General features: G+C 44.6%; 1 protein-coding gene across 1 annotated transcript; it reads left to right on the forward strand.

The window, feature by feature from the left end:
- Positions 1-3,696: 3,696 nt before the first annotated feature.
- LOC149872696 (uncharacterized) lies at positions 3,697-19,274 on the forward strand. Its single transcript, XM_090024610.1, has 6 exons — positions 3,697-3,868; positions 6,525-7,224; positions 9,250-9,288; positions 12,598-12,707; positions 15,736-15,856; positions 18,813-19,274. The coding sequence occupies exons 1-3, from the start codon at positions 3,697-3,699 to the stop codon at positions 9,251-9,253; spliced, it is 876 nt and encodes a 291-aa protein (XP_089880736.1). The 3' UTR covers positions 9,254-9,288; positions 12,598-12,707; positions 15,736-15,856; positions 18,813-19,274.
- Positions 19,275-19,810: the final 536 nt, after the last annotated feature.

Below are 19,810 nucleotides of genomic sequence, written 5' to 3' on the forward strand. Positions count from 1 at the left end.
AAACTGGCCAGTTGTGGACTTGGGTCCACCACGATCCACTGGCTGGGAAATTGGCTTCGTGGTCAGACCCAGAGGGTAATAATTGATGGAAGTTGATCATCATAGTGTCCTGTGACCAGTGGGGTCCCTAAAGGCTCTGTCCTTGGACTCATATTGTTCAACATCTTAATTAATGATGTGGACATTGGAGTCAGGAGCGGACTGACCAAGTTCACCGATGACACCAAACTTTGGGGAAAGCATCCACACCAGAAGACAGGCACGTGATCCAGGCTGACCTGGACAGGCTCAGCAAATGGGCGGACGAGAACCTCATGGTGTTTAACACTGAAAAATGCAAGGTTTTCCACCTTGGGAGGAAAAACCTGCAGCATCCTTATAGGCTCAGCAGTGCTACGCTGGCTAGCACTAGGGAAGTAAGAGACTTTGGGGTCATTATTGACCACAAGATGAACATGAGCCTGCAATGCGATGCTGCAGCTAGAAAAGCAACCAAAACGTTGGCTTACATCCATAGATGCTTCTAAAGCAAATCCCGGGATGTCATTCTCCCCTTGTACTCGACCTTGGTGAAGTCGCAGCTGGAGTACTGCGTCGTTTTGGGCTCCACAATTCAAAAAGGATGTGGAGAAGTTCAAGGGAGTGCAGAGGACAGCCACATGCATGATCAGAGGTCAGGAAAATAGACCTTATGACAACAGGCTGAGAGCCATGGGGCTTTTTAGCCTGGAAAAGCGCATGCTCAGGGGTGATCTGATGGCCATCTCTAAGTTTTTCAGAGGTGTAGGGGAACGTTTGTTCACCAGAGCGCCCCAAGGGATGATGAGGTCAAACGGTCATAAACTACTACAAGACTGTTTTAGGCTGGACGTAAGGAAGAATGTCTTTACTGTCCGAGCCCCCAAGCTCTGGAACAGCCTGCCATCAGAGGTGGTTCAAGCACCTACACTGAACGCCTTCAAGAGTAAAATTGGATGCTTATCTTGCTGGGATCCTATGACCCCAGCTGACTTCCTGCCCCTTGGGTGGGGGGCTGGACTCGATGATCTTCCAAGGTCCCTTCCAGCCCTAATGTTTATGAAATGTATACTGTGCAGTAACTCAGGCTACTCATATCTTTACTCATATTGTCTCATGTACTCAAGCCCAGTGTTTCTGTATCTGTATTCACCGGTTTCTATGCCTAGCCCTGCGACAGACTTGAGCTGTAATGCGTGACAAACCAGTAGTTCTCTGTGTCCCAGCTTCCCTAGCTGTGGAGTGGAGATCTTTCAATCATGAAAGATTTGTGTAATAAACCTTCTTGGCAATAAAGGTATTGCCTACATTTTTGCTGTAAAGAGGAAACTTACCAGTATGTTCAGTACACAGTTCTCCATGACTCTGCAAGGTCACAGATGCAGTAGATCTGGTAGTAGATCTGGAACAGATAGGAATCTTCAGAATGTAGTAATAGGATTAGGTCGATTCTGCCTACCCACACTATTATCAAGGTTTATCCAGTTGCCAAGATCCCTTTCTTAGAAAATGATGACTTTTCATCAGTCTTACAAAGACTTTGGGTATTGTTACCATGAATGTTGTTTCTTAAAACGAAATAGCAGGTTTGAAGAAAAGCTGCATTATTACTCAAGAGTTGTAGTTGTGAGTTGAAACAACACACGTTCCTCTCTTTGTATGTCACTTGTCTTACAGAGTAAGAGGATAGTCTAATCTAAACTACCTAGAAACTGTCTGTTCCAGAACTGCCGAGGACTAACAATACTCCATCACAACCTAACCTAGAGTCTAGTGTTGGGAGAGCTAAGGAGTGTGCTATATTCACAGCTCTCCTGACACCAGGGAATCATCTCTCCAACTGAGAGGAGGCTTCTGCTATCACTTACAAGTTGCAGAAGGCACATATAGACATACCCAAACTTTCTGCCAGCTAAGCCCCTTTAATAGCTTTGCACTTCACATCCTGCTAGCACAGCCAGTGAAGTGGAGCTGTTCACATCTGGCAGTAGCTGCACTGGTGTACATGTGCTCTAACAGTTTTCTTGCTGTCACCAGTCTCCCCCCCTCCCAGAATTTGTTGGTAGAAGCAGCATAGTGCATACAAGTCTTGCACTGAGGGTTGCTGCAATAGCTACCTCTTTCTTCTAAAATGCTGTACATGAGGGATTTAAATGCTGGTTCAGTAGTTGTAACACTCACCCAAATGTGGCAGGCCTAGGTTTAATTCAGTCCTCTGCCTGAGATTTAAACCCATATTTCCACTTCTTAAAATGCCTTAACCAACAAACCACAGAGCATTTTGGGGTACTTGTATTTAGACCTACTCATTGCATTAAAAAGGCATTACATAAAATGCATGAGTGGTTTAGGAATGCAGCATATCCTTTCTAAGATAATAGGGACATGCTCGAAATAGGGACATGGTTCCTCTTGCTTTACCCTGTAAATGTTGCTTTTATTTCTACACTGGCACAGCTTTAACAGGAGTGGCTAACAGCATCCCCATCACAAACTAAGGTATAGCCTGGTGGGTAGAGACTCTACCAAAGGTTTGATGGGAGACTAAAACCCAGCTCTCCCATTTCTTCCTCATCAAATACTCTGGCTACTATGTAACAGGTGGTCACCCCTACATGTTTAGGGGAAAGCAAGTCAGTTGTCCGTGTTCAAAAGGCAGACACACAAGCCCAGGAGCAGGAACATTCCATAAATCTCCAGCCTCCTTGTGATACTAACCTCAAGGGCTGCAGGCACATAATTCAGACAAGAACTCCTCTGGCCAAATTTGACAAAAGTAAATACTGAATTCTCTTGCTTATTGTGCTGGCTGGCTGTATTCTGCAGTCTAGGCCATTTGACTCTCCTCACGCATTGGACAGAGAATTTAGGCATCTAACTTGAATTTCTCTAACTTCCATTCCAGGAGCTGAGCCTGGTGGTTGTGGTGAATGTTGCCACTGTAGAGTCCCCTTGGGGCTATGGCCTCAAACTCTAAACCAAATCCATTTCTCTCATTTGGAACACCTAAAAATGACCCTCCACGGTTTTGTAGCAGTGGATCCCCTACTACAGTAAGAGCCTGCTAACACAGGTATAAATAGTTTTTGTAGATGTACTAAAGGACACAGTATTAGCAGCATGGCAACATGGAAGCAATTGCCTATGTATTAATTAGCACATGGGGAAATCCAGTAAGTCTTTTCTTAAGCAGAATCTGAGAAGGAAATCTCCAGAAGCAAGCGTATACAGTGGTTCCAGCCGAGTTGGGTAGGTAATATAGACCTTACCACAAACAAGTAATTTTTATCAGCAGTTACTTTGTATGAATGGCAACCTAAGATGACAGGAGATGGCCTAACCTCTGAATGAATGAGCAGCTTGAAGTACAAATTGTTTGTTTTGCTTTGTTTCTACCCAATCCAGAGAAAGACATTTAAAGATTAAACATGCCGCAAGCTAAACCAAATTTTCTAATAAATTTTCTTTTATTTGTTCCCTCACCATTGTTCTGTACTCATATTTGAAGATAAATACAAATGCAGGAAAAGTGACAGCCTGCACATTTCAGTTTAAGAAGAGTAAGACAAGATACTAACTACAAATACAAACTGAAAGCCCTTTGGAAACTTACCTAGTATAAAAGGAGAACCCAGATCAGCTTCTTAAAGAAAATGTAATTGGAAAGAGGGGTAAAACATGGCTGAAATCAAAGCTGAGTCTTGCAACCACAGCACCGTCTCAAATGATCATTGTCTGTGCATTGGTTTTACCAGTAGCAGCACACTTTTGATAAATATATACTATACTGCCAGGGACAAACACACACTTGACTTTAACCTTGTGACTATCCTCATTAGCTTTAGTGCGAGTATGTGGTCAAGTTTTGCAGATCATGGATTTGTGTGTATAAATGAGAGATATGATATTGAGAAGTACAGACGAATGTATTTGGGATGTTTTTCCCTTTATTGAAATAACTAGAAATAATTAGATGAAAATGTGACTGGTCCCACCAACAGTGGATGACATACGGAGAATAAATGACTTGCTACTGATACAAAGTTTTTAAAAGTATTACTTTAAAAGCAAATAACTTGTGTTTTTGGAGAAGAAAAATCAGAAATTCCATCATTGCACCTTCATTTGGGAGAAAACAGCAAAATGACCATAAAAGCTCTGATGCATTCCCTCTCATTTTCCCAGTACCCCCATTTAGGATCTTCGGCATGTCATATGACACTAGATAAGGTCATACCAAGAACCAGTGGAAAAACATGTAATGAGGGAAAAAATGCAGATCCCTTCGTTTGTGGTCATTTTTGATCTTTTCTCCCTGGAAAATCAACTGACAACTGTGCTGCATAGAAAAAAACTCCAGCTGAAAGGCTGCAGCAGAAAAGATGTAACCTCTAGTGCCCTAGGCCTCATTCACCCCATGAGCCTAGTAGGGACTAACAATTTTAGGAACATTTCTTGCTGCTATTACCGGTCCACCAATGGTAACTCCACCAACAACAGCAACTGTTGAAAATGAAGACTGGATGCTGGTGCTTTAACACATTTTTATGGAGACCAGGGCTAAGCAAAATAATGGTTAAAGGCACCAGAAGCACTGGTTTCCATACTTTATCAAATATGTTTAACTAGGGAGACACTTATGTCTGGTTTTGGCAAACCAGTGGATTTTCTTTGATTTTCACCAGCAGGTTAGAGCTACATTTATATTTCAGCTATACCTGCACTTGTAGCAAGCTCAGTTATAAGTTTTGGAGCTTTAGCTGATATATGAAACTGGAATGATGTAATGGGTCAAGGAAAGGGAAAATTCTGCTAACTGGGTCCCTTGTGTCATAATTCTGAAGGAGATGGGAACTGAATGGTTCCTACTATATTTCCCTGTAAGTCATGTGGGAAAATATGTTATATGATTTCATAGGCATTAGGGCTGGAAGGGACCTCGGAAGATCATTGGGTCCAGTCCCCTGCTCAAGGGACAGGAAGTCAGCTAGGGCCAAGGGATCGCAGCAAGATAGATATCCAAATGTTTCTTAAAAGAGTCCAGAGTAGGTGCTTGCACCACCTGTAGAGGGAGTCTATTCCAGGCCTTGGGGACTCAGACAGTAAAGAGGTTTTTCCTTATGTCCAGCTTAAAATGGTCTTGGAGAAGTTTGTGACCACTGGACCTTGTCATCCCTTGGGGCGCTCTGGTGACGTACACTCCTCATATACTTATAGGCAGCCACCAAGTCACTCCTGAGCCTGTGCTTTTCCAGGCTGAAGAGTCCCATGGCTCTCAGCCTCTCATCATCAGGCCTATTCTCTTGCCCTCTGATCATGCGCGTGACTCCCTTCTGGACTCTCTCAAGCTTCTCCACATCCTTTTTGAATTGTGGAGCCCAAAACTGGATGCAGTACTCCAGCTGCGGCCTCACCAAGACTGAGTACAGCGGGAGGATGACATCCTGGGATTTGTTTAAGAAGCATCTATGGATGCAAACCTGAGTTTTGCTCGCTTTACCAACTGCAACATCACATTGGTGACTCATATTCATGTTGTGGTCAATCATGACCCCCAAGTCTCTTTTGGCTGTGGTACTAGCAAGTGTAGCACTGCCAAGCCTATAAGCATGCTGCAGGGTTTTTTTCCCCCAAGGCGGAGTACCTTGCATTTTTCGGTGTTGAACGCCATCCTCGCTTATTGGAAGAGTGGAGCAAAGTTGAATGTGGCAAAGCCATTTTTCCTCTGTTTGAATCCACAGTCAAGATGCTGGGCATGACAGCAGAACTACTGATCAGTCCTTGCATGTAAATTGAATGTATGGACCTGTTTGTCCAGCCCCATAATTAATTAGATGAATTTAAAAGAAGGTCTTTTCTCCCAACTCTGTTTACTGCTGGTTGCACTTTTATTATCTTGTGGTCAAAGGAACATACAAGCAGTCCTCAGACTTACGACACAACTGGTTCCTGAAAACTGCGTCGTAAGTCAAAACATTGCAACTCAGAACCAATTTTCTCATAAGAAACAATGTTATAAATGGGGGAATTTATACACCTCTGATAGCTACATTAACATATTTATATTGTAAATAGCAATCACGCTGATCGGGAAGGACTTCTTTGAGGTGACTGTGCTGGACTTTTTGAAGGGTTCTTGGCTGGAGTCTTCTCAAGACTCTTGGCTGCAAGTTTTTCTGGAGTCTTGTCTGCTTTCTTAAAGGAAGTGTCCAAGGAAGTTTGGACAGATGCTCTCCAGGGAGATGGGCAACACAGCGAACTTGTTCCCTGACGTGGCGTCACATCGCATTGACATCATAAAGTCAAAACTGACATCATAAAGTTGAAACAGGATGTCAATTTATAAACATTGCAAGTGCAAAACGTTTTAAATCGAGAATAGCCTGTATAAGTAAAATGCGTGTGAAAACCTATAATGAATGTGAAATCTTTTTGAGGTAGCAGACCCTTCACGAAAGGAAAAAGCTAACGGGGCAGTCAGGCACAATGCTGTGAAAACCCGTGAGAATCACCGGTAAAAAACCCGAGCCGACTACGTGAGGGAAGCACTGCTGGTCAAAGCCGGGCTCCCGGGGAGGGGCCGCGCGGAGTCTCCCCAGGCGCGCGGGAGAAGTGGGACAAAGGCGGTGCTCCCCGCGGGCTCGGGCTGTGCCGCGCCGCGCCGTGCGCGGGGGCAGAGGCCCTGGCTGGCAGGAGCCGCAGTCTCGCTGTCGGGCCCGCCGGGGCCGCGCTGAAGCGCAGAGCTGCTCCGGGCCTAGCGGCCGGCGGCCCCCGGGGAGGCTGTTCCCGCCGGAGGCGCGTGCGTCCCGGGGCCGGGCGGAGCCCGCGCTCACCCCCGCCCGCCGCGCACGACGTTTGCGGAGCAGCCCCGGGGCCGGGCAGCGGCTCCCGGCGAGCTCCGGCCCCGGCCCCGGCCCCGCCTCCAGCCCCCGGGGAGCAGCTGCGCCCCGGCGCCGAGGCGAGGCGGGCGGTCTGCGCGCAGGAGCGGTGGCGTGACCCGCGCTCGCCCCGAGCGGCAGCTGCAGCCCCGCGGGCGAAGCCCGGTCGTGGCCGAGGGGGGCGGGGCGGGGCGTGCGTGAGCGCCGCGTCGGGCTCGGCGTCGGCAGCGCAACGGCCCGGCACAGCCCGGCGAGGCGGAGGCGTCATCGCGGTGAAATGTAACAGTCGGGGGGATGATCTCAGCTATGGCCCCGAGCTGTTTGCATGGTATACGTTTGATCCAGCTAACTTTAAGGATTCAGTTAACTTTAACTGAAGAGTAACTTTGTTATGCTGTTGCTAAGATGTGCTGGTGACGATGGCTGTGTAATCGCTGGCACAACTCGTCAGGTCAGGTATACGAGAGACATAAACTTCCAACAGGAAAAGCTTTGCACAAAACCTAAACAATATTACATGTGTACAGCACGTGGAAAGGGATTGTAGGACCCTTGAGGGGAGGGTTTCTACCGTCATAACCTAACTTAGTAATGATGCCTTATTCGTTTTGCTTTCTTCTTTGGAAGACAGTTGGAGAGTCAAGTGAGACAATCAAGTGTAACATATTACTACTTGGTATATTGCTTTACCTAATAAATTAAAAAAAAAACACCTAGTACTGTATATGTTTGTGTTTGTAGAAATATAAAATTTAAAGTTTACAACTTGTTTCTTCCTAAGGTGGAAGTGGGATGGGAAAATGATAGCTCTCCCGAATGACCTCGAAACAAAAAGTCACAGTTGCAGCACATGCTAAAGACCGTGAGCTGTCTTCTGAGGAAGAGCTTTCAGTTTGCAGGACCGTATGACTTTACTAGATTCTAAGGCTTTCACTAAGAGCCAGAACCTGTCCTAACAGGAGATTTCTCAATTTGGAAATTAGTTACATTGTGATATGGTTATAAAAAGAAGCCTGCCTTCATCTGGAATTGCTTAGAAAGTCATCAGTAGGGAGGTGCCAATAGTGGCTTTAAAAAAAGAAATAGAAAAGGGAGGGCAGTTTGTGACCACTGACAGTATCCAGGTGAATAACTAGTAGAGAAATAAAATCTTGATGAAAATGGCTTTCAGTGCGGCATCTCTCTGAATCACTATTGAAATGCCTCTCTTGAAAATGGCGTAGTGGTTGGTGCATTCCTCACTAAATAGTCTTCAGTACTGTTTCAGAAGTTGAGGTTTGAATTAATGTCAGGGTGTCATACTTATGCGACCCTACAAGGCTGAATATAGAACAGCATTGTTATCAGTTGTTGTGGTTTTCAGAACTGTAGCAACTGCCTCATTTTCTGTTGTGCTGTATCTTTGATATCCCAGCTCTGTGCTGCTGAGAAGCTGGGAATATGAACTGATTTGCTGTTTGGTTCACAGTTATTCATTTACTGACAGCAAAAGATGGGAGCTAGTAAGCTAAAAGCTGTAGAAACGAAGTGTCTGTGCAAATGCCCAGTTTAGAGAAGTATTGGATATCAGAATCCTATCTCAAAGATTAAAGCAGAGGGAAGGAAAAAAAGAAACTAGCAGCAACAACTTCAGGCCGTTAGAGGTAGGAGAAATCTGCGTGACTTGGAAAACCTGGAACTCTAATCGTCAAACTGTGTAACGTATTCAGAATTTGTTTTGTGAAAGTGGCTCCCAGAATTAGCATCTGGAGGCACTCGAGCCTCTTTGAGATGCTCTGAACTCTGGAAGACTTTCTTCCATGGCATAAGTGTAGGTTATGCTAGGTTTCCAAACATACTGCAAAGCTGTCCTTTATTTTTGTGGGGCTGGATATCTGAATTGAAGACAAATCAGGATTTTTTCAAATGGAAATACTGGGCATAACTGGTCTGTAAAAGTGCATTTGAAACCCGTAATGCTAGCTAAAGTTATGTGGTTTGATCTGGTCATAAAATTGTTTGCTACAGGAGTGGGTCAGAACCTTGATTTTTAACTAGAGTTGCAGTAAGTACAGTATAACCACTTAAATTCTCCCTGTAGCTGAATGCCTTTCAAAAAGACACTTGTACAGAAAATGATTCAGGAGGCTAGATGGTAACTGAGGCTGTTAGGAGAAGCTGAGGTTATAATGTTGATGTTTTGCATTACCAGTGAATCAGCATGTATTCATTCTACAGGTAGAGGCAGTACTTGAGAAAGTTACAGAAACAATGTTTGCAAATTGAAGGGTAGTTTTCTATTTGAAGACTACTGGTTTGTTTGTCTTTTTAAGCATTTCAACTCTCAGCCTTGACAGTACTCTCTTTCTTGCAGGTGACTTTGCAGTTGTTTATACAGATGGCTGCTGCTCAAGTAATGGATGTAAAATGGCATGTGTGGGAATAGGTGTCTACTGAGGGCCAAACCAGTCCTCGTAAGCGTTTTGAGATGTGACTTAAATCTCTGTAAACAAATTATTTCCTGATGCTGGTCTTGAACGTGACTTCTAATACATTCAGGCCTGCTTGCTAAGGGAATGCTCAGTCAGATTATCTTACCAAAATCAAATAAGTAGAGAACCAAAAAGAGACAAATCAGATGTATAACTGAAAGATTAAATCTCTTCTGGGGAGAGTAGAAATAACGAAATAAGCTAGAAATTTGAACAAAATTATAACAAGACTCAACCTGGACAAATGCAAGGACATATCTTAAGGGAAACTGCATTTAGGCTTTTCTGCAAGTGTTTTCACAGTTGAGCAAAAGTGTGCTAAAGCTATTGTTGCTTTCAGTGTAGACTGTGCTTCCCTATGGTAACAGGACCAAACATGCCCAGATATCAAGTTGCAGCTCTTCTGCTTTATAAAAGGAAGGATTTTAAGTAGATGGAAACTAAACTAAAAGTATTTTGTCTTACTTCTGTCAAGAACACAATATCTATACATGCATTTCTGTATTGCATGCATTAATCTATTTCATATTGCTTTCAAACAGAAACACTAGTGAATGGCTGTCTGGATGACAGACTAACCAAAGAGCTAAAATATATGTACATTGTAGACTTTTCTAAAACTGTTATCATTGTGGAAAATAACTGAAGGTTCTGGCACTGCCCAACGTCATTGACTGTTAAAGTCCACAGTGTAGAAATAGAGCTTTGCTTCTACCTCTGAGATCTTCTAGCCCAGGCGTGACTGAGATATTGCCCATGGGCCAGGTCCGGCCTGTGAAGTAGTGCTGTCTGACTTGGGTTCCTTCCTGGTCTGGAAACTTGGTGATTTTGGTGATGGGGAATTGATGTCAGAGTTAATAGCCACAGCTCCCAGAGCCATAGGAATTAAGGTTGTTGCCAAATTTCTGAGGCCATTTATCCCTTATTGGGCTAAATGGCTCCACACACCATATTGAGCCTGTGGACTGACCCTGTGTCACTTACCCAGCCTGCAGGGCTAGGTGAGTTGGGCATCACTCCTCTAGCATATGGTGAGTTTAGTGCTGATATAGTTCAAGGAAAAAGCTGGCATTGCTGTTAATAGTGTCTGCATAGGAGTTGGCAGAGACAGTTGCTGTAGTTTGGCACTCACATAGACTAGACCACTGTTGAGATTTACTGAACTTAGTTCTGTTTCAAGAACAATATTCAGAAGTAGAAGGGAATTCAGAGAAGTGATGGCAAGATTTACATGTAGTGGAAACTTGGGACTCATAGTTTCATAGTTTCTAGGGTCGGAAGGGACCTGAGTAGATCATCTAGTCTGACCCCCTGCCGTGGCAGGAAATAATACTGGGGTCAAACGACCCCAGCAAGATGTTCATCCAACCTCCTCTTAAAAACCCCCAGGGTAGGAGCCAGGACCACTTCTCTTGGAAGTTGGTTCCAGATCCTAGCCGCCCTGACCGTGAAGTAGCGCCTCCTGATATCTAGCCTAAACCTGCCCTCTGCCAGCTTGTGACCGTTATTCCTGGTGACTCCTGGCAGTGCACGGGGGAACAGTGACTCCCCCAATGCCTGCTGATCCCCCCTGACTAGTTTATAACAGGCCACTAGATCTCCCCTCAGCCTTCTCTTTTGGAGGCTGAACAGGTTCAGGTCCCGCAGCCTGTCCTCATAGGGCCTGCCCTGTTGTCCGCTGATCATATGAGTGGCCCTCCTCTGGACCCTCTCCATGTTGTCCACATCCCTCCTGAAGTGCGGCACCCAAAACTGGAGGCAGTACTCCAGCTGCAGCCTGACCAGTGCCGCATAGAGGGGGAGGATCACCTCTTTGGACCTGCTCGAGATGCATCTGTGGATGAATGACAAGGTACGGTTGGCCTTCCTGACTGCCTCCCCACACTGCCGGCCCATGTTCATCTTGGAGTCAATGATGACCCCCCAGATCCCTTTCCGCCTCCGTGCTGACAAGAGGGGAGTTCCCCAATCGGTAGGCATGGTGCCGGTTGTTTCTCCCCAGGTGCATCACCTTGCACTTGTCTGTGTTGAATCCCATCCTATTCACATCTGCCTACCCCTGTAACCTGTCTAGGTCTGATTGAAGCCTGATGCTTCCTTCTAGTGTGCCCACGTCCCCCCACATCTTAGTATCATCAGCAAATTTGAACAGGGTGCTTTTTACCACCTTGTCCAAATCGCTGATGAAGATGTTGAACAGTGCGGGCCTGAGGACCGAGCCCTGTGGAACCCCACTGCCCACGTCCTTCCAGGCTGAGAAGGACCCATCCACTACCACCCTCTGGGTGCGGCCCTCCAGCCAGTTGGCGACCCAATTGACTCTTTGGAGTTTATGTGGGAGACAATAAAGGATGTGATGGAAGTATACAGAACATTTAGCGTACTGAAGATGATACAAATACTTCTAACAAGAAAAAATAAACTTTTAATTACACTGAAAGGCAACTCTCAAAACTGAAGTGAAGCTTTTTTAGCATAGGGCACAGTTTATCTTTGGGAGAAGAATATATCAAGCCAAGGATTTAGGATTCAAAAAAGCATTAGACACAGGTTTATCATCATGCTCACTAAAGATAAATAGGTAGGGTATGTTTAGTTTCATGCTTCAGAAGTTAAGCTAGTCTTTACTTGGGAGGGCTTAAGTAGTAACTTTCTCTGGTAGTACAATGGACTATGCCAGCTGCACATTGGGATGGAAGGTAGCTTGTTAGGTACCATGGGTTTATTGCTATATTTGCAATAAATAATATGCTTGGAGGGTGGAGTTAAAAGGAGAAAGCCTAGCTCAAGTCACTTGCATGCTGGTTAGGGGGAAGAACAGACCCCCACTGGGCAGTGGAAGCTTCTGATTTGATTGGTACCTATCAGAGCCTTTCTCGAGGAAGGTCAGATGTTAGAGGATTTTTTGGTGGCCTTTTTTTGCTATCAGCAACTCTCCTGTTGCTAAGTTACATTTCACTTGGCAGTTTTCACCTTTTTTTCCTCTCGCCTGATATAGGAATGTGCTACAAGTCTATAAGCAATGCAATAACACCTGGTTGTTCCATGATTGTTTGCTATCATGTTTGTTTTACAGTCCTCTTAGTATTTTTAGTTTGTTAATGCTAGGGAACATCAACTGGGTAGGCCACTTATAGTAGTGTGGCAATCTATACGTGCCTGTTTCAACACTGAAGACACTGTAGTTGTCCTCCTATGTACTTAATGTTCACATTGTTATTCTGAATTAGGATTGCATTGAAGGCGTTTCCTTAGGCAGCCTGCAAAGCAGTTGAGCAAGCAAAGAGTCAAAACATCAAGAAACTGGTTATTTATACTGACAGCAAGTGCACTATTATTGGTAAGTTAATAACTTTGACTCTGCTGTTAATGAAATTCATAAGAGCACATAACATCACTTGGTCAGCCTTCAATAACTGGGTCTGGAGGAGGAGGGTAGAGAACAGAAAATGGGTAGGTCATTGTAGTTTCCAGTTACTGTATGGGGAAGAAACTGAGCATGCACTGTACACTGGTCAAAATGTATCCACTTGTCTGTATCAAACTTTGGATTAGGCATTGTATGTAGTTGGGCAACTGAATGAAATGAGTGAAAGAAATACTTAAAATATCAGCACTGAAGATCTCTAGAGGAAGCTTTTGAGAAGCATAGGATGCAGAATACAGCAGTACGATACCATTAATTAGCATACAAAATGGCATAGGAATGTAGGTGTTGGTGCTGTATCTGCAAAATGACTGTCAGAATTAATTAACGGAGGGGAGGAGAGAGGTTGACCTGCTGCACAAAAAACCTGGAATATTTCAAGGCTTTTTGCTTTTCTTTAAGAATTTAAAGTCTGGATTTTCCTGGTTTAAGGTAGGTTTGTGGGAAAAAGCAAGTTCTTCACCTTCATCTAATGGGTTAGTATACTGAATGTTTTGGCCTTCTATAAATAATACATGGTGGGTGCTTGCAGGCATTAAAAAACAAAACAAAAAAGCCCCGGTGCTTTTCTTTAAACTCAGTGCACCCCCATGCTGAGTCTAGCACATGCCCAGAAAAGGCAGCGCCTTAGTTGGATCCAGTTCATGTAACGTCTGTATAGATCGGGCACTTTAGTGGATCTTTTTTGGCAAAAAAAAAGCCAAAATAATTTAATAGCTGATTGAATCAGCTATTGGATAAAAGAGCCAAATACCCTGCTGAAGTGCCTGATCTATACTTTGACGGAGCTTTGCCACCTCGGTAACATGTTGTTTCTTCCGATAAAGCACATTTTTTTTTAACGTCTGCAAGCAGCTAACGTGATTAGTAAGCTGTCAGTGAGAATAAATTCTCCTTTCTGCCCTTCCCTCAGTCTGTTATACAGTCACTATATAGCAGGGGTGTGCAAAATATGGCCAGCGGGCCAGATTCAACCCACCAGGTGATTCCATCCAGCCTGCGGGCCCCCTTCATAAGCCCTGGCTCTGGGCTGCCCCTCTGCAAGCCAGGCACCCCTGTACCCCAGCCTGGCCTGACCTCCCCAGCCTGGAGCCAGGGGGCGCCAGACACAAGAAACCCCTGAATGCCAGAGGTTTTTGCTTGGCTGCCCCGTGGCTGTTCCCAGTCTCCCTGCCTCAAGCATGGGAATACAGGTATGGCCCCACTGGGCCAGGGATTCCTGTTGGGGGAAAGAGGGCAGGAGCGCGGGTTGCTGCATGCTATGGGGCCAGGCTTGGCTGGCCCAGCAGGCTGCAGCATTGTAGGAGCCACATGTTACAGGCTGGGTGGGGTTGGCCCTGTATGCTGCTACCACATGCAGATCCAGGAACTTGAACACTCCAGGGACTCTGTAACCTGCTCCCCGCAACACACATATGCACCCATACCCTCCTACACACCCCGCTCCCCACAATACCCCCAAACATACCCACAGCCTCCCACATACCCCCTACATCAGGGTTGGGCAAGTATTTCAGGCAGAGGGCTGCTTACTGAGTTTTGGCAAGCCATTGTGGGCTGCATGACAGGCAGCCAGGGCAGATAAATATTAATTTTCTAAATTTTTTAGGTGCCCCCCGGGCCAGGCAGAATGGCCTGGCAGGCTGCGGGCCACATTTTTCCCACCCCTGCCCTACATACACAGCTTTGCTCCCAGCACGTGATATACAAGAGTAACACTGTATTTTGAGCTAGATACACTATGCAGACGCACACAAATCAGGACAAATATATATATTTAAATAAACTTAAAATAAGTTATTGTCAATGTCTGGGTTTTGGTTTATTTATTTTTTTAGTACATGATTTGTTTGTTTTTTCCAGTTTCAAGACGGCAAACTCCATCCCAAAAGGAGTACTTCTGGGGAAAGGGGAGGGGCTTCCAGTGGCAAAGATCAGGTGCTGGGGTGGGACTCCTGATCTCAAGATGATGACCAGGGGATGGGGATACCCTTGCAGCCCTCTAGCTGAGATAACTGCTATGTAGTCATGACTTGAATTTCTAATATAAGCAGCAAGCAGTAAAACTTTTAGATCTCTTACGTATCTTAGTTGTGGGAGGAAATAGCCACGAGATCTGCATTCATTCTTTGTAGGTAGCTGAGTGCTTTGTTACCTGGGAACACGGCCTGCTGAGAATTCTTGATCTGAAACCGATATGTATAGTTTTTGTGAGTTCCTTCCCCTTCTTTCTCTGTGACAACTAGGTTTTTGTAACCTTTCCAGTTATGCTGGATGTATGTTCTCCTACTATATGGCTTCTCTGTGTTAAAGTGAACACACAGCCCTGTGTGCCAGCTCTTTCCCTCTCTAAATAAAACAAGTTAATAATGATGAAGTTAGAGCTACACACTGTATGTGTATACAAACAAACAGATCTTTCCATTTCAGCTTATTACATTTCACTTGGTAAACTAGCACTCACCCACTGAAACTGCAGAAAAGTGGGCATCAATATTAGTCAAGAGGAACTTTTCCATACATCTGGGTGTAGGAATACTTGATGTAGTGAATACAGTTCTGGAAAAAGAGAACTCTGGAAGACTGGAGAATCCAATCCTACTTTAGATTACCACCAATTACCTTGCCTGAAGATTTTGGACAATAAAAATTTGCAGGGATCTGGAGCTTGGTCCTTTGGCAAAAAAGAAATTGGAAGTAGGATCAGTCTGGCGGTGACAGCAGAAAGGCCAGTGAATTTAGTGTAAATACTAAGCATGTCAGAGAATAGTGATTCTAATAGCCACTGGCAAAAAAAAATTATTTTTCTAGGTAGTAATGCATATAATATTGGCTTGGTTCATGCTGGATGTTTTTAAAAGAATACTTAGCTAGGTTACTGTTAAAAATGAAAGTACTACAGTTTCAACCCGACAATGGGATGTAACTTTTTTTCCCATAGGTGTGACAAGTTGGGTTGACAACTGGAAAAGTAATGCCTGAAGAACAAGCACAGGAAGAAGTGTAATAAACAAAGGGGACTTTAAAACGCTTCATAAGCTTACAGAGGGCATGGAAATCAAGTGAGTAAGTGCCAATTTGTTCTGCGTATCCTATCACAATTACAATGCTCTTCCATCTAAAGTACTTTTTTCCCTTGTTGCTCTAATGATGTAATTGGACTGTGAAAGGTTTTTTTTCTGCATTAGCAGAACTGAAGTATCCTAACTTGGTAGGATATAAACCTATGAAAACTAGAATTAGACAGTTTGGGTGAGATTTTCCAAGAAAACTGCAACCATGAATATCCTTGTCTTTAAAATAATCACTTAAATACCACTTAAGAAGTGCTGTCTTCAACTTTGAGGTGAGAGAAGCACGATGGCAGGAGGCACTATGGGAACCTGCATTAGATCCCATTGCAACACATTGCTGTTACAGGGAGCCTGATTCCAGGTTTTCCCTGCACCAGCAGTTTTCTCTTCCTACACTCCCCTGGCAAGTTCCTAATAGGGGACCACCTCACAGCTCGGATCAGCTGAGGGTTGCTCAGGAACATGGGCACATCTTGAAAGGTTCCTGTGTGCTCCAGAAGCCAGACACTGCCCACACATTCAATTAAAGACATGACAGGAACCATCCATAAAGTCATTATGTATTTTGTGTAATAATTTTATGATGCATTCTTGGTTTTATTACATCATCACTTGATTGAATGTGTGGCCAGGTCACTACTGAAGACGTGATTAACTGGTTTATCATGTCTTAAGTGTAATGTGTCAGGGGCCTCAGAGACCAGTTTCATAATTCCCCGACACAATTATGTAATAATTACCTGTAGAAATCATGGAAACTTTCCTTTGAGCATCGCCCTTAAAATTGCAGTAGTTTGAATGGAATAGGATTTCTTCCTGGCTCTGCCACAGAATTTCAGTATGATGCTGGGCAAGCCGTTTGAGGCCAAGGTTTTCACGTGAGTAAATCTGTGGCAGGATCAGTTTCTAGGTGTCTGACTGGACATAATGCTTTTGCAGATTTCTTTCTGGCTAAGCCTTTCTAGCTAAAAGCAAAGCCAGTTGGAGTTGTATTTTGAACGCTCAGTTCTGTTTTCTGAAAAGAACATCTCCATCTGTAATTCAGCATACAAAGGCCAAAATTGTCAATTTGTCCTAGTTCCACACCTGAACAAAAGGCAGCTAATGCAGTATATTCCTGTTCCCACAGATTCTGTTTTTCCCAACTGAATTATGCAAATAACTGGAAGGAATGGGGCATGGCAGGGAACAGAAGCCATTCCCACCTCTGGTTAAAAGGGACATTGCATTGAAAGTTGCTTTACATATTTTGGGTTTTTTTGTTTTTGTCAGTACTTTGATAATGGTCCCTAAAATAGGCTATCTTACGTATGTCTAAAACTACCCACAAAGAAAAGAAACGGAAGTATGAGCTTTTTGTACATAATCACTTTAAGCAACAGCAAAGTATCTAGTATCTGCCATTATTGCAGCAGCAGCATAGTGGTGGGAATCAACACAATCTACGATATGCTTTCTCTTCCTTCCAGAGGCGATTCATGTACCTATTTCACATAAAGGCACCATTTTTAAAAGAAAGGCAGTTTATCTTCCAAAACAAAATTAAAATAGGGGCTCTTAACTGCTCAGCCCTGAGGTACCATGACACAAGATGCTACAGAAGACCCTTAGATTAGATCATAAACTTCTATTCTTAGTTCTTACTTCCCAGTCTGTAGATGCTGAATTAAGCCTCTCTTTTTTGTGTCAAAATCATAATTTCTAGCAGATGAACCAAAACCAAAGTCTAAAATAAACCAACAATGTCCCTCAATATAGACACCCATTAAAAAAAAAAGTCAGTTGATTCTATAAGGTTTCCGAGTTGTTTGTTTATGGAGTTCCATTACCTGATCAGAAAGGCAGTAACTCCTATTTTCAGTGCTGTCTCGGCCAGCCAGGAAGTTAAAGGCTTGATTTTTATGGCTGCTGAACACTGCTTGGGCTCCTACCAAAACTGAATATGCAGTGAAAAATTAGTGCAGTCCCTGAATAAAGCACGCTTCCAGAACACGCACTGAAAATATAACCGACGAGGAATGTCACCTTGCCCCAGTCAGGAGTGTGTGAATTTGTTTTTTAAAACTCTAATTGAAAAAATGATCGCTTTTACATAAAACACAGAGGAAAACTCATTCAAAAATATGACATTGTATCTGAAAAAAATACGTTGTTTCACTGAATGATTCATTGGTGGTGCGTAGGGGGTGCATGTGCATCCCCTATGCGTGGCGGTGCACCCCCTGTGAAAAGGCGCCACCAACTGTCGGCAGCGCCTGCAGGCAGCCACCACTCACCTTCCCCCTGCTTCTGACACTGCTGGTGGCATCTGCAGGCAGTCTGTGATCGCTGCTGGCCTCCACCACTACTGCTGGCATGTCTGTGGGTGGTCACCAACCATTGGTCAGTGCTCGCCATCCCCCTTGCTGCCAACAGTGCTGTGGCTGCCTGCGGCAGGTCCCCACTTGTCTCTGCCACACTCCCACCACTGACAGCACTGCCGCCGCCTGCGGGAGCTCATCGTGCCCCCCACAGCCTCCAGGGGCACGTGGGATGACTTAATTCTGGTGTGTCAAACATGCAGTGGTTCAGGAACCTCCCAGTTCCTCCCAGTTGACCAACACCCTGTGCTGGCCAGCCCAGGACACATGCAGCACTCCCTGCTCCCTGGGGCTGGGTCCCAGGCTGCACTGCCCATGATGCTTGCTGGGGCCTGGTCTCAGGATGCCCTGCCCTCAGCACTTGCCTGGGCATGTGGGCCTGAGCTGGCTTTGGGGCCAGATGAGATTGACACCCTTGTGTCTTAATGTAACAAAAGGATAACCTGAATATCATATGGCCGAATGCTAGCCAGTGGTCTTTGCCTAGGAATCCTGACCAGTCTCCTAACCAGAGGAGGCTGATTTAAGACACAGTCGTACATTCCTTGGTGTACATCTTGCCTCTGCCTGTCTGTCTTTTTCAGCTATCCCTCCATCTTACTTAGTTTGGAAGAAATCCCCCCCCCAGTTTTTGCCTTGAGAGACCAAACAGCGTTTTGAGGGAGGAGTGTCTGACTTGATTTGCACAAGCACTTCATGGACTGAATTTCCAGCAGTACAGGGAGCTGGAGGAGATGCAAGCCTCCAGGCATCAGTGGGAGCATACAGGTTAGAGAAATCCTGCTGATCACTTCTGATCTTTCCCTTAGTTACTTTCAGATGCACCAAAACTCATTTGCTACACAATGTGCCATTCTCAGCATATGTTTTGAGAGCAGGAACAAAAGAGGATGGGTTAAAAATAATGAAAGCAAAGTATGTGTCTCCTCTGGTTCTTGCTATGATCCATCTGTTTGTGGGCTGAAATTTGAGGTTTAAGCATATTTAATTTTGGGTCCAGGTGACTTGCTTAAGGTCCCACACAGATTCACAGCCCTGACTTCCAGGTTCAAAATTGTGGCAGGTTTTCACTAACTTTCTCTTGTGACAGCAGAACCAGAGGAATAGGTGCTCCTTCTCTGCTGCAGCAGTGAGCCTGGAATGCCTGAGCCTTGTGCCCCTGGCAGCAGGAATGGGGAGGCAGAGTCCTCACAGTTTGCTTCCTAGCTTTCTAGTTCATGGCTCTGCAAATGGTAAGCTGGCTGTGAGTGAAATGTGAATGCAGTGCAGCGAGACACCAGGCTATCCTGCTCAAACCTGGAGCTCAACTATTTAGAAGCGAAGGTGAAATGAAATGCTTAGTAAGTGTATAAAAAAAAAAAAAAGTCCAACAATAAAGTCTTAAATTGTTCTAAGTTCTACAAACCTCTGCCCCTGCTAGTATTTATGCTCTCCTTTTATCCTCTTCCCACTTGTGTTGCTTACAATCAGCTGGCCTAATTATCCCCTGTGCCTCTTCTTCCTCTTGTCTTTGCTCAGTCTAGGCCACTTAGTCCTAAAACTCCTTTTCTTTTTAACAGTCATGCCTTTTGACCTTGCGGGC

This window comes from Crocodylus siamensis, chromosome 1 (genome assembly GCF_052110815.1).
Source record: "Crocodylus siamensis isolate JL-2025a chromosome 1, ASM5211081v1, whole genome shotgun sequence".
Taxonomy (NCBI): domain Eukaryota; kingdom Metazoa; phylum Chordata; order Crocodylia; family Crocodylidae; genus Crocodylus; species Crocodylus siamensis.